At 38.5% G+C, this 13,668-nt stretch overlaps 1 protein-coding gene and 1 long non-coding RNA gene across 2 annotated transcripts in view; one reads left to right on the forward strand and one right to left on the reverse strand.

Annotated features, from left to right (window-relative positions):
• The window catches only part of LOC309565261, a 643,481-nt gene that overhangs the window by 182,532 nt on the left and 447,281 nt on the right, over positions 1 to 13,668 (forward strand). The window lies entirely within an intron of this gene.
• SLC12A3 (solute carrier family 12 member 3) overlaps positions 1 to 13,668 on the reverse strand; it is an 84,244-nt gene that overhangs the window by 43,381 nt on the left and 27,195 nt on the right. The window contains exons 9-12 of the mRNA XM_082270258.1: positions 12,296 to 12,380; positions 7,669 to 7,823; positions 6,409 to 6,516; positions 3,635 to 3,758 (exon numbers count right to left, since the gene is read on the reverse strand). Of these exons, the coding sequence (XP_082126384.1) occupies positions 3,635 to 3,758; positions 6,409 to 6,516; positions 7,669 to 7,823; positions 12,296 to 12,380 (472 nt within the window). The remainder of the gene's footprint in view (positions 1 to 3,634; positions 3,759 to 6,408; positions 6,517 to 7,668; positions 7,824 to 12,295; positions 12,381 to 13,668) is intronic.

Below are 13,668 nucleotides of genomic sequence, written 5' to 3' on the forward strand. Positions count from 1 at the left end.
CTAAGGGTCACGCTGATGGACACATTTTATGTTAAGGGGCACTCAAATGGGCATATTTTATGTTAAGAGCAACGCTGATGGACATGTTTTGTTTTGCCCATCTTTCTGAGTCATAGCACAGACTTCAGATTCGGACCTCGGCCCAAAGAAAATTTTAGCGACCGGACCTCCTTGAATTCTAATTAATTACCCCTGATATAGGGGAACCAAGAAAAATATGTTATTGCATAAGAAATGGACTTTACTGGCACAACATCATCACAATAAGTCGTAAAAAACTGTTTTGAAATAAAATTATGTATTTTTACGACTTATTGTCATGATGTTATGCCAGTAAAGTCCATTTCTTATGCAATAGCATATTTTTCTTGGTTCCCTCATTTGCCAGATAGTTGCCCATCTAAACAGAGCATTGAGGTCAGCTTGTAAGTTGGAGACATCCTGTAAGGATGTTTTTCCACTGCATAGCTTGGTGTCATCAGCAAACACTGAAATGGTACTTTTAATCCAAGGACCTATATCATTTATAAATATATTAAGAAATGGTCCCAACACTGAATCTTGGGGTACACCACTGATAACCTTAGACCATTCAGAGTATGAACCATTAACCACTACTCTCTGAATACGGTCTTTTAGTTTTCTATCCATTTACAAACTGATTTTTCCAAGCCTGTACACTTTACCTTACACATAAGCCGTGTGTGGGGAACTGTCCAAAACTCTTTTGCAAAATCCAAGTATACTACGTCCTCATAAAAAGAAATTCGATTTGTCTGACAACTTCTGTCTTTTATGAATCCATGCTGTCTGTTACTTAGATTTTTTTTTCCCAGCAAGAACTCATCTATGGGGTCTTTTATCAAACTCTCCACTATCTTCCCAACTGTAGAAGTTAAACTAACAGGTCTAAAGTTACTTGGTAAAGACTTTGATCCCTTTTTAAATAAAGGCACCACATTGGCCTTACGCCAATTCAGTGGTACTATTCCAGTCCTTAAAGAGTCCCTAAAATTTAGAAATAAAGGCATTGAAATGACAGAGCGCAATCCTTTTAGGATCTGTGAGTGCATGCCATCCAGTTGAGGTGCTTTATTCACCTTTATTCTGTCTAAATATTTCTGGACCATATTAATTTGAGCCATAGTGGTTCCTTAAGGGCTGTGTCAATACCATCCACATTATGGACATGAGCTCCCTCATGCTTCTTTGTATACACAGAGCTGAAGAAGGTATATAAAAAAATCTAACTTCTCTTTGTCCCCAGTCACCTACTCCAGTTTATTTTGTAAAGGGCCTACATGCTCAGACCTGATTTTTTTACTTATAATATATTTGAAGAATTTTTGGGAGTTTGTCCTACTATCTCTTGCAATCTGTTGTTCACTTTGAATATTGCGTCCTTTGTTTCCTTTTTACATATTCTGTTATATTCTTTGTACCATTTAAGCAAGGACAGTGTTCCTTCATCTTTATATTTTTTTTAAAAGCTCTTTTCTTTTTTCTCTTTTCTTATTATTATTTTAAAACTTTGGGTGTAAGCCACGTTGTTTTTTTTTTTTTTAGCCTTTTAAAATTTTTGTCCATGGGAATATACTTTACAGTGTGTTCACATAAGTCACTTTGAAGAATTGTCATTACTGTTCTGTGTTCATCGATGCCAATATTCCCTTTCAGTCTAAGTCTTGGAGAGCAGACCTCATCCTTGGGAAATTTGCCCTCTTGAAGTTAAGTTTTTATATTTCCTGTGTGTTTTGTTGCTCAAAGCTAAAATTAAATTAAATCATTTTATGATCACTGCTACCCAGATGTTCTTTTAAATGAACATTAGTTATATAAGCTCTGCACGGTTTGAGATTACCAGGTCCAACAGAGAATCATTCCTAGTTGGGGCCTCTATGAACGGCACCATAAAATTGTCTTGTAATAGGTTTATACATTTTTGTCCTTTAAATGTTCCAACAGTGCCATTACTCCAGTCAATATCAGAATAGTTAAAATCCCCCATTATTATCACCACCCTATTCCTTTCCATCTGTGCAAGGAGCTGAATCTCCACCTCCTCGGTGACACTGGGAGGTCTATTACAAACTCAAATTATTAATTTGAACTACGCACATCTATATGCAGTTCCACCCATAAAGCTTTAGACACATCGCACTCTCCATAAACTAGGTCCTCTTTCACGCTCGCTTTGAGATCACTTCTTACATAGAGATAAACACAGCTACCTTTCCTTTTTACCCTCTCTCTCTGAAAGAGTACAAAGCCAGGAATATCAAAGCCCAGTTGTGTGCAGAATGAAGCCAAGATTCAGCAATACCGATAAAATCATAGCACCCAAGCTTCCAACTCACCTATTGTGCTTGGCAGACTTCTGCCATTGGTGAACAAAAACACTTTAATGCATTATTACATTTTGTTTTGGTGTTTGGCATATCTTTTTTATTAGTACAAATAGCACTATCATTTTCAATGGATGCTAATAAGGGTATTTAAGGTAATACATGGGAAGAGGGTGCACGATTGAAAAACAAACCATTAATAAAATGAATTGCTAAATGGCATATGTCAAAAACAGACTGGGCCCTGCAGCTGTAATATTTACCATATATTAAATAATTGCAATGCTACTTTCATTTACCATTCAAGAATTAACATCCATTGGATAATGGATAAATCAAGTTGTGTAGTAAACAGGACAAAATCCAGCAAATGTGTGGTTGGCATATGTACGAAAATAATAATTCCCAATCCCCACTAGAACATCTTAGTATAATGATCCTTAATTCACATACAGCAAAAAATCATCACAAGCTGATGGTTTGGGAGTGATGCACTAACATTAGATGAAGTATAAAGTGGCGACTATGTATTATGAGGACAAACCCAAACAATCCATCCAATTAGGATCAACTAAGGCAGATGCAACTACATAGTTGATGGTAGATCTAAAGAAGATTGTATACTCAGATTGTATAGTATATAGATTTAGGCTTCCAGGGCAGGTGTGATATTGGGTGGTAACTGAGTAACTCCAGTTCTTAAAGGCAATTTTTTTTGCTGTTTTTGCTTTGGATGGGGTGGAGATTAGAATACCTATCAAATTTGTATTGCTGTCTCTACCCCCCGCTAGGGAGATTCATTTCCTCTATTTGTCCTGTTTACCATTATCATTGAAAGTAAAGGAAAATCCCAAATGTTGGATTGTCCCCAGAACAGTAATAGAGGGGAAATCTTCCAGTGGGGACACTGGTTATGATGACCTGGGGAGGGGCTACAAGGGTTTCTCTTAATTTGCGGGGATTTTCTCTTACTTCCTGTTTTGGCTATAGGAAGTGAAGGAAAATCTCTCTAATTGGACACAGATGATTATAACCCTCGCTTAAGCTATCCAAAATGGAAAAAAAAAATATTGTCTATATTTCCACTATAATTGTACTAAATTTAAAGAGCTAGAAAAAAAACTTTGTTTTGATGGGTATTCGCACCCTGGTGAGGAATTTCTATTATAAGCTGAAATCCATTACTTCCTAACAAAAATGATGGTTTTCACCGTAAAGAAAAGAAAAGCTGTATTGTGAAACTGGAATTCAAACACTGGTACCGGCATTAATAAAAGTCTTTGACGTACCAATCAGGATAAATGCAGATGCAATGAGGAATGTGAGCAGATATCCACGGATAGGCTCATTGTTCTTCCCATAACCTTTCCCAAAAAAGCCAATCACTGGGTAGAGGTTGTCCTTACAGAGGCACTGTACAGAAACAGAGAGAAACACAGATGATTGCTCTGAACATACCAATGGCAACACATGTAAGTAAAGGACATATGAGATTAAGAAACTATTATCCCTCACTTTAGTTTGTAAGTTCCATGAGCACGGCCCCCCTATTCCTTCTGTATTGAACTGAATTTGAACTGAAAGAAATTTAAGGGCTCATTTCTACCAGGTGTCTCATTTGTTTTCTGCTTTTCCCAGTAAAATTGCAGACATCAGAAAATTAAGTTTTTGCAGAGAGTCTTTTTCCACTAGTGTGGGTTACATGGCAGTGTGTTAGAAAATAAGCCTTTTGCATGAAAAACATGTCAAGGCTATATATATATATATATATATATATATATATATATATATATATATATATATATATATGTTACACAAAAGCTATGGTTGAACAGAAAAAAGTGTGGACCCATTTTTTTTTTTGCATGCATCTGATCAGGTATCTGCGAGTGTCTGGACATTTTTTTGTGTATATGGATTTTTTTGAGACAGAGGGCTTAACTCTCATTAATAGGGGTGAGTCCTCTAATTTTATTATATTAATATATTTCACTGATTTCTAAGTCAAAATTTTGATTCATTTTTTTTTGTTTTGGAAAGCTTTATTTGCTTTGTGTGCTGTCACAGTGTATCAGGTGTTGACTTGGCTATTTTGACCAGACCTCTGGCTATTTTGGTTTTAAAGTATACATGAACCCTCACCTTGTAAAATAGCCCATCCATTTAAAAAAGAAATGGAAGGCGAAATTTCTGTGTATAAATATAAAAAACATTATAAATACCTTTTTCCCCCCTATTTTTTGTGATCACATACCCTCTTTTCTGGAGCTCAGAGAGCTGGGGGAGGAGAAACATCAGTACACTGGCCTTTTCAGTGAATGGCTGCGCAGTGGGGGCATGTGAGCAGACGTCTAATCATTGGAGGTGAGCAGTCTGAGTAATCAGCACAGCCAGAAAACTGACCACGCTGTGCTCTCATGCCTACTGTGGTAATTATATAAAACCGAAGGGTTGGCACGTAGAGATTGATTTACTAAATGCAAATATACTGTGCACTGCAAGCGCACTTCAAATGCATTTGCTCAAGATCTGAGGGGAAGCTCTGAAATGAGGAGAAGCTCTGCTGGTTTCTATCATCCAATCATGTACAAGCAAAAATGCTGTTTTTTATTTCTCTTGCATGTGATTGGGTATTCTTTGCAAAGTGAAGCTTTACCTCATTTACTAAGCTCTGGAGCAACTGCACTTGCAGTGTCCAGTACATTTTCCTTTAGTAAATCAACCCCATATGCTTGGTGGCATACCTACAGAGTCACTTTCTATTTGAAATTTTGTTGTAGATCTGCAATTGTTTCCTTCCTTATCGGTAGGATAAATAAGAGATTTTTTTGCATTGTACAGTCAGTTTGGCTGACTAATACTGGCTCTGAACATACTGTACTAGGATAGTTCAATATAACAATCTTATTTTTTAATACAGAATATATTCTTTATTCAGTTCTTTTCACAGTGGAACAATGTATTGTTTACTAAAAATCAGGAAAGTATTAGTCTCAGGAAAATATCACATATGAACATGCAATAATGGGCCTATATAATGTTGATGTGACAAGAGACATCACAATCTCTTTGATTAAAGATTGGTACTATCTAGCAACAATCAAGAATTTTAATGAAAAATTAATACAAGGCCAACAAAGGAAATGTGATCAAAAGAAGGAAAATTATTTTCCTATGCTGTGTCAGACATTTGTTTTTAAAGCAGAACTCAAGGCAGTTGATTTAGGAAAATGATGTATCCAGTGCCAACATATTCAGGATGGGATTCTCATTCTCCACCAGGGTTGATTACTCCCTTGTAGAGATGTACAAATCTACCTGGGTTTGGTGTGTGAACAGTTTTGCAAATCTTGCTCCAAGTTCACAGTTCACAAACTTTGCAGCCAACCAAAAAGAAGCCTTGAGTGGTGAAATTGCTATTCCAATGTAGCCCTTTGTAGAGCAAATACAGATATGGGTAAACAAAAGGCAAGGGAAGATGGCCACTGCTATTGGGGACATGCATCACCAAAGCCAAAATAAATGTATAAAATAAATTCTCTATACAAAATTTGCAGGTCTACCTAACAGTTTCAAGACACACTGACAATATAGTTGCCTTATATAAAGCAGGTTGGGTTATCCCTTCCTTCAAATGATTGGCTCTTGTGTTTCAACTAACTAGGGGCAAATGCTATACACTTCAATAAAGGGTGTGTTTTATTCATGGCTTTGACCCTGTAAAGTTTGTGGCCAAAATTTACAATTGCCGCAAATTCATGGTGGTGGAGAACCTGAACCTCATCCCTACTTCTCAGGATACAAGTAATGCCGCATAATAAGTGTTTTTTATCAAAGTTTGCATGGTGTGCCAATACCTGGCTGGTACTGGTACTTGGCTTCATTTTCTGACTCTCATTAGTCAAAATAAAAATTTATAATTAACTGCTGCTTTGATACAACTTTATATTAGTACTACAGAGCCAAGCCTTAGGATTACTATTTGTTTTAATGCACACATTCCTAGTCATTCAAACAATGTGTAATATAAGCAGATTTATCTTTCTGCCATTAATAGCAATACCTGGAACACCTTCGGTGCAGAGACCAGACAAGCCAAAGCGGATGATAACGTGGCACCAAAAATCCCTGCTGTTACAAGAGGGGCAAATCCTGACACCATGCTCAATGCCTAAATAAAAGATTTATAGATTATTTTAGACAATTAAAGACTGCAATTCTAACCAAACTCTAAAATCTAATATCAGAACTTAGTATAGCCCTATATTTGAATACGTATTTTTAGTGTATTTACAAGAATCTTAAAGTGGAAGGAATGGCTTGCTTTCAAAAAACTCCATGAAACCGTTTACACCATACTAGTACACTGATATATGTAAAATGCGTAAAAGATGTTTCTTTAGAGGCATTAGGTTATTTTACAGCTCTCTGTCACTCCTGAAAGCCAAAGCAAGGCTAGGAGGATAGGAGGAGCTGAATCACATTGCTGTTGGAGCTCTCATGAATGCAGATAGCATCACAAATGGTGCTGAGCTGGGCGGAATGTGGGTGGAGCTGGGTGGGATGTGGGTGAAGCTGGGGCCAGAGGTGATAAGGGCAGAGCAGGTTGGGGACAGGGCTGTTTGGACCTGGGCTGTGATTCATACGCAGACACTGATAATGGTTCCAGGAAGTGCTTCTGAGCAGCCACAATCAGCTGTACAGGATTCACCACTGTCGGTAAAGCTTAGGCTCTTGTTTCTAATCAGACAATCAGCAATTACAATAATGCATAATGTAACAGTTTTAATTATTATACTCACTAACCAAGGACAGATTTAAATTTTTAACTTGAATTCCACTTTAATGTATTATGGATACAGAGTTGAATTAAATAAAACAGAATTCCAACCAAAAGCAGTATTTGGACATGTGCACAGTACAAATACATTAGCACTAATAAACTGTGTGCCCTGTGTGTAGGCTGCAGTATTCTGTAAAACGTTTACTTTAATTCATCCAATAGCTAATGTCTGGCATTGAGATTCACGGTTCCGGCTGGTGTACACTGATCATGGCAAGTCGCTTGCTTGGAACCTCGTCTATTGAGAAAACGCTTGCATTCATTTCACAGAGTGCAAGGCATTTAGTAATTGGAGGGGTGGAGATTGCTACGTTCATCTGTACCTCCTCTATTGTTGGTAGTTGCTGTGCTGTCAGTAAAAATGACGTCATGAAAGAAGTAGGCACACCATAATATTTTGTAGGGTATCAGGTCTTGGACTATTTATCTTTAAATGTGAGTCCACTATATAATACCTTGGGAGTAACAATTAGGGCTTACCTGGTAGTAATTTCTAAGTCCATATTTACAGTTTTGATTTAAAGCACATTCAGTGAAGTTCATCCCATATTCACAACCCAGTCCAATACAGTTTGTGGCTTCACCTATGAATGAGTCATTTACACTTCCAGATGCATCTCGAATTACACAGGAGCCTGCAGAAAAAAAGGTTCTTATGATGTTATTACTATTGGGTATTGGGCTATATTTAGGCTGATATATACAGTCCTCAATTTCCCCTATGGCAATGTTTTTTTTTTTTTTTTTAAACTTTTAATTTTTATTAATTTCAATACAGATAATAACAATACAAACATACAATTCCCCAAGGGAACCAACCAATACATACATTCAACGATTCATAACCCAACCCCAAAGAAAAAAAGAGAAAAAAAAAATTATAGTGATAAATAAAGTATACATTTTTTAATATATATTTCACTTTTATCTCCCCTTTCCTTTTCCTTCCTTCCCTTCTAGGTACTACAGCATAACTTTACCATTTTCCTTCTCTTCCTTCCATTTTCCAAATCTATATACCTTCAGCCCATGTAGGCCAAAAGCCCCCCAACTCTCTACTACTCTTCAAGGATTTCCCAATTCTTCTGATACTGTAGATACAATACCGACCCAACATCCCCAAACCTCATTAAACTTTTCCAATGTGCCCCTATTTATGTACATAGTTTTATAAAGCGGGAGTGTCCTATTTATAATTCCTTTCCAGCCATGTACTGTTCGAGGTGTCAAGAGCGTGCAGGTATCTTTTTTATGGGCTAATCCATCCACTAATCCCAGAAGGCATATCTCTGCTCGTGGTTGCACTATAATATCTGTCACCTCTGCTATGCCATCCATTACTCCCCTCCAAAAAACCTGAATTTCATCGCATCTCCAAAAAACATGATCGAAATCTGCATAGGTGGCAGAACACCACCAACAATCTGGGGGCTGACTGTGATATAATTTTGCCAGCTTAGCCAGTGTATAATAGACCCTATGTAAAAATTTATATTGAATAAGCTGATCTCTAGACGAGACCAGTCTGGACAGATTAATATCCCATACTTCCTCCCAGTCCTCTCCATCTAATTGTGGGAGCAATATCTCCCACGCTGCCCGGCAGCGAGCGAGATGTTCCAAACCATCCTTAAACAGATTTTTATAGAGATTAGATAATGGTTTAACCAAGGGAGATTTCCTAAGATGAGATTCCATCTCTCCTATTTTGATCTGAAGCCCTGTAGCATCAAATTGGGCCGGACAAGCATGCCTAAGCTGTAAATATCGAAAAAAATGAGAATTGGGAAGGTTAAATCTATTTTTTATTATCTCAAATTGGAGGATTCCCCCTTCCCCCACAATATCACCCACCGTCTTTATATTATATCGAGTCCAAATGTGGAAGACGGGGGTTCCTCCATATTGGCACGTGCAGTGAAATTACTCCGACTCCTTTCCCAACCATATTTTCCACTGCTGCCCATGCTCTCAGATTTGCCTTCATGGAATCAGTAAGACTGTATAATGCCCTAGGTCCTCGCATCACAAGCAATGCCAGCGCCTCATAAGACCCAACAATGGCTGCCTCTAAATCTCTCGACACATCATCTTCTGGACTATTTAGCCATCTATGAACAAAAACTAGCTGGCCAGCAAGAAAATAACGGAAAAAATCCGGAACCGCCAGCCCTCCTCTTTTATGCAGCTGTTTAAGCGTTTGTAGCTTAATCCTAGGATTTCGCCCCTGCCACAGAAAATTATTAATTAGACGATCGATTTTAAAAAAAATATATTTAGGAATCCATATAGGAGAATTTCTAAACATATACAAGAATAACGGTAAGAATTTCATTTTAATTAGGTTATTTCTACCTATAGGTGACAAAGGTAACTTTTGCCAGGATTGTATTTGGATCTTAAGCTGCTGCAATAGTAAAATAACATTTAGTTTAAAAAAATCAGAAATCGAGTTAGATATTTATACGCCTAAATATTTGACCTTATCTACCTGTTCAAGTGGGCATCTATCGGGCACTCTGCAGCTCGGGGATGGTGTTCTTAGGGGGAGAATTTGAGATTTATTCCAATTTACTTTTAATCCTGACCATTTCGAAAAAAAATTCAAAATATCCAAAACTACTGTTAGAGAGGACTCCGAATCTCGTGGGAAAAGAACCATATTGTCCGCGTATAATGCAATTTTCTCTGACAGATTTCCTACTTGAATCCCCTGTATCTCCGTCGAGTTTCTCAAAGCCATTGCCAGCGGTTCTATCATTAAAGAAAGGAGACCCGAGGATTACGGGCAGCCCTGCCGTGTTCTCCTCTCTACAGGGAACCGTTCTGAAAGCATTTCATTTAATTTTATCGCTGCTGTAGGACGCTTATATAAAATATCAATCCATTTCCTAAATTTAGGCCCGAACCCGAATTCCTCTAATACCGCTCCCATATACCTCCAGTCTATAGAGTTGAATGTCTTTTTGATATCTAAAAAAAACAATACACCACCACTGGAGATATTTGGTCCCAGCTGGGTAGCTGGGTATGTGTAAATATTCTTCTGAGATTTATATCCGTTGCGGCTTCGGTATTAAAGATACCGCATAGTGCCTATACCACTCTACCGGCAGACCGTCGGGGCCTGGAGCCTTGTCACTTGGTAGTAAATCCAGGGCCGTAGCTAACTCACCCTCCCCCAACTCTACCTCCAGAGATTCTCTACCTTCCTCTAGCAACTTGGGGAAATGTAGTGTGTGTAGGACACTGCTCAACTCTTCAGGTTCATATTGTGGTATAGCCGCATAAAATGAGCTATAGAAAGTTCTAAAAGTTTGTAATATATCCTCTCTACCTGTCAATAGTTCTCCCGTTGTTGATTTTATACACGAGACTACTGTTTGACAGCTACCCGATGCTGTTAGTAGTTCTAAAAGACTACCATTCTTATCACCCTTTTCAAAGAAATTAGATGACCTTTTTTTGCTCGGATACTAAGGTTAAATGCTGGTAATGTAACTGTATTTCCCTCCTAGCCAATCTCAATGATGCTACCACATCTAGAGATGGGGATGGGCTTGCGGCGTACACCTCCGCGCATTTTCTTTCTTTGTTTTCTAATAACGCCAATTCTTCCCTACGTTCCTTCCTAAGCGCCTTGATGGCGGATATATACATCCCTCTAGTAGTGGCTTTAAAAGCATCCCATTCCAATTGCGGAGTGGCCGTCCCTTCGTTTACTATCACATATGGAGCACTCCAGGTGCTCAGAGGATAGCGAGGATAGCATGGATAGCATGGATAGCACGGATGATAATCAGCTGGAGCTGGAGCTCACTACCTCACGTCCGCACCCTTTCACATCCTTCCCTATGCCCTATGGCAATGTTAAATCATACATCTGGTGAATTTGGTTTTCTATTAAAATAATTTTACTTTCATCTTTTTTATTCTAAGCAGTTTGGTATGGACATACAGTATTTTATGAGTGGGAATTTATGTGTGAGGACAATAGTCTACCAAATAGCCTATCCCCACCAATAAACTTTCTTCAATGCCGAATAGTGTCAACTGAGCTTGGGGATTTAAGGGACATACTGTATATAGGGGTGTATTTAGTAAACTTAAATAGACTGTGCAATGTGTTGCATTCATTTTTCCCCAGAGCTTAGTGAATGTGTTAAAGCTCTGCTGCTTTCCATCATCCAATCATGTGCAAGAAAAATGCTCTTTTATGTATATTTTCTTTGCACCTGGTTTTGGACTATTTAAAAAATAAAGCTTCACCAAATCTGCTCAGGTCTGGGAAAAAATAAGTGCAACTGCACTTCCAAAGTGCACATTTTATTTGCCTTTAGTAAATCCACCCATAGGGGGAGATTTAGTGAAACTGGAACATGCTAAATCTGGTGCAGCTCTGCATAGAAACCAATCAGCTTCCAGGTTTTATTGTCAAAGCGTAATTGAAGAAGCTGAAGTTACAAGCTGATTGGCTACCATACACAGCTTCAGCAGATTCTGAGTGCTTCAATTTAGTAAATCTACACAATAATGTTATGAAAATGTTTTCTTTCCTTGTTATATTCAAGCCAAAAAAATAAAACTCTTCAAATAATGAATTTTATATTTATTTTTTTCCAGCCAGCAGATGAAGCTCTGTGGCCCTTTTTTTACATGTTTACCAGGCTGACCTTAACTGCTTTGCTAAAAAAAAAAAGCTGGTTGTTAACAGGGTTGAAGAGCTGAAGTTTAAATGACACACACAGGTGAGTGATTAGTGACCCAGCCTGTTCCCTCTTCCCTGCCTTGTGTGACTCAGTAGAGAGTTTCCTTTGTAGACGAAGCAGTAAAAGCTGCTGCTGCTGCTGTTTGTAGAAAACAGTGTGATTTATAAAACCTGTGTCATGGATTAGTTACAGCTTTAAACTTTAATCTGAATAGCCATACAAATAGACATTTACCCTGCTGCCATATTGTTTGCAAAATGCAATCTTTACGCAAACATGGAGGTATATGCATGCTCAAACAGTAGCCCAAAATATACAAACTTCATGTAGAGCGTTACTGCATTAAACTCCATCTGTACTTCACTAAGTAATCATTATTTATATTAAAAACATCATACCAATAGTTGCAGAAATGACCAGGTAAGACACTGTAGTCCAGAAAATGGCCATCAGGGTACCTCTAGGGATAGCCACAGCTGGATCCTGTGTGAACAAAATAAAGAAACATCTGAAGATAGTTTTAGTGTGTCCACCATGATCAATAGAGTGCCAACAAGGATTTCCTTGGCTACACATAACTGTCTCACACCATTAAACTTGGTAACATACAAGTGTGTTAATAATGGTCAAGTGTAACGTGCTAAGATGCCAGGTATGGATTTTAATGTCCCACAACCACTAGCAGATCTAGAAATTGGATATTCTTTCTGTAAACAATTTACAGATCAGTCCCTGGTATTACAAAACTTTTAGTAGACACTCCTTGGTAAGCTAGAACATCAATTCAGGATATGAGGTTTCAAAGATTCTTCTTGTATTCTTATGTTAATAGCAGTTCGTTTTTTGATGTATGAACCAGCAAGCGGTTTTGCTCATTTAAAACTGATGTTTACTCATCAAATCATACTTTGAAGCTGCCTCACATGCTTACTTTTATGAAATGTGAACCTGCAAGCTCTTTTACAAAAAGAAAAAAATGCATGACAGATTATCCTTCGGAAGCTGCCTCACATACTGGGGGAGATTTACTAAAACTGGTGAACTCAGAATATGGTGCAGATGTGCATGGTAGCCAATCAGCTTCTAACTTCAGCTTGTTCAATAAGCTTTGGCAATAAAAACCTGGAAGCTGATTGGGTTCTATGCAGAACTGCACCAGATTTTGCAATCTTCAGTTTTAGTAAATAACCCCCATTGAGTCTAGCAGCTCCTTACCACTATACAATGTGAACCAGAAGGCTGTCTAAATTGCCTTTAATATTGAAATCATTGTCTGAAGCTACCTCGTGTGCTCCATCCCCATAATGGTGCAAGTAATGGTGGTAGGGCTTCAGAAGTGCTTGCACATCATCTCCCTGCTACTAGCAAACTCCTGCAGACACTAAGGCCCCTTTCACACAGGCGGACCGTTCAGATCCGCCTGTCCATTTTTTTGGCGGATCTGAACGGTCCCCCCATGCATCTCTATGGAGGATCGGATGTCAGCAGAGACATGTCCGCTGACATCCGATCCGATTAGATCCGTCAAATCTGGATGGATGGAAACCCTATTTTCCATCCGTCCAGCGGATCGGATCGGATCGGATGGGATCGGATGAGAACTGACCGACGGTCCGTTCCCATCCGATTTCCCCCATAGAGATGCATGGGGAACTGACAGATGTGTCTCCGCACATAGTGCGGAGACACAGCTGTCATCCTGCTGCTCAGCGGGGGATCGGCAGCTCGATCCCCCGCTGAGAAAAACGAAATCCATCCGACGGACAGATAG

This window comes from Pelophylax lessonae (assembly GCF_965119305.1).
Source record: "Pelophylax lessonae genome assembly, chromosome: 10".
Lineage (NCBI taxonomy): Eukaryota > Metazoa > Chordata > Amphibia > Anura > Ranidae > Pelophylax > Pelophylax lessonae.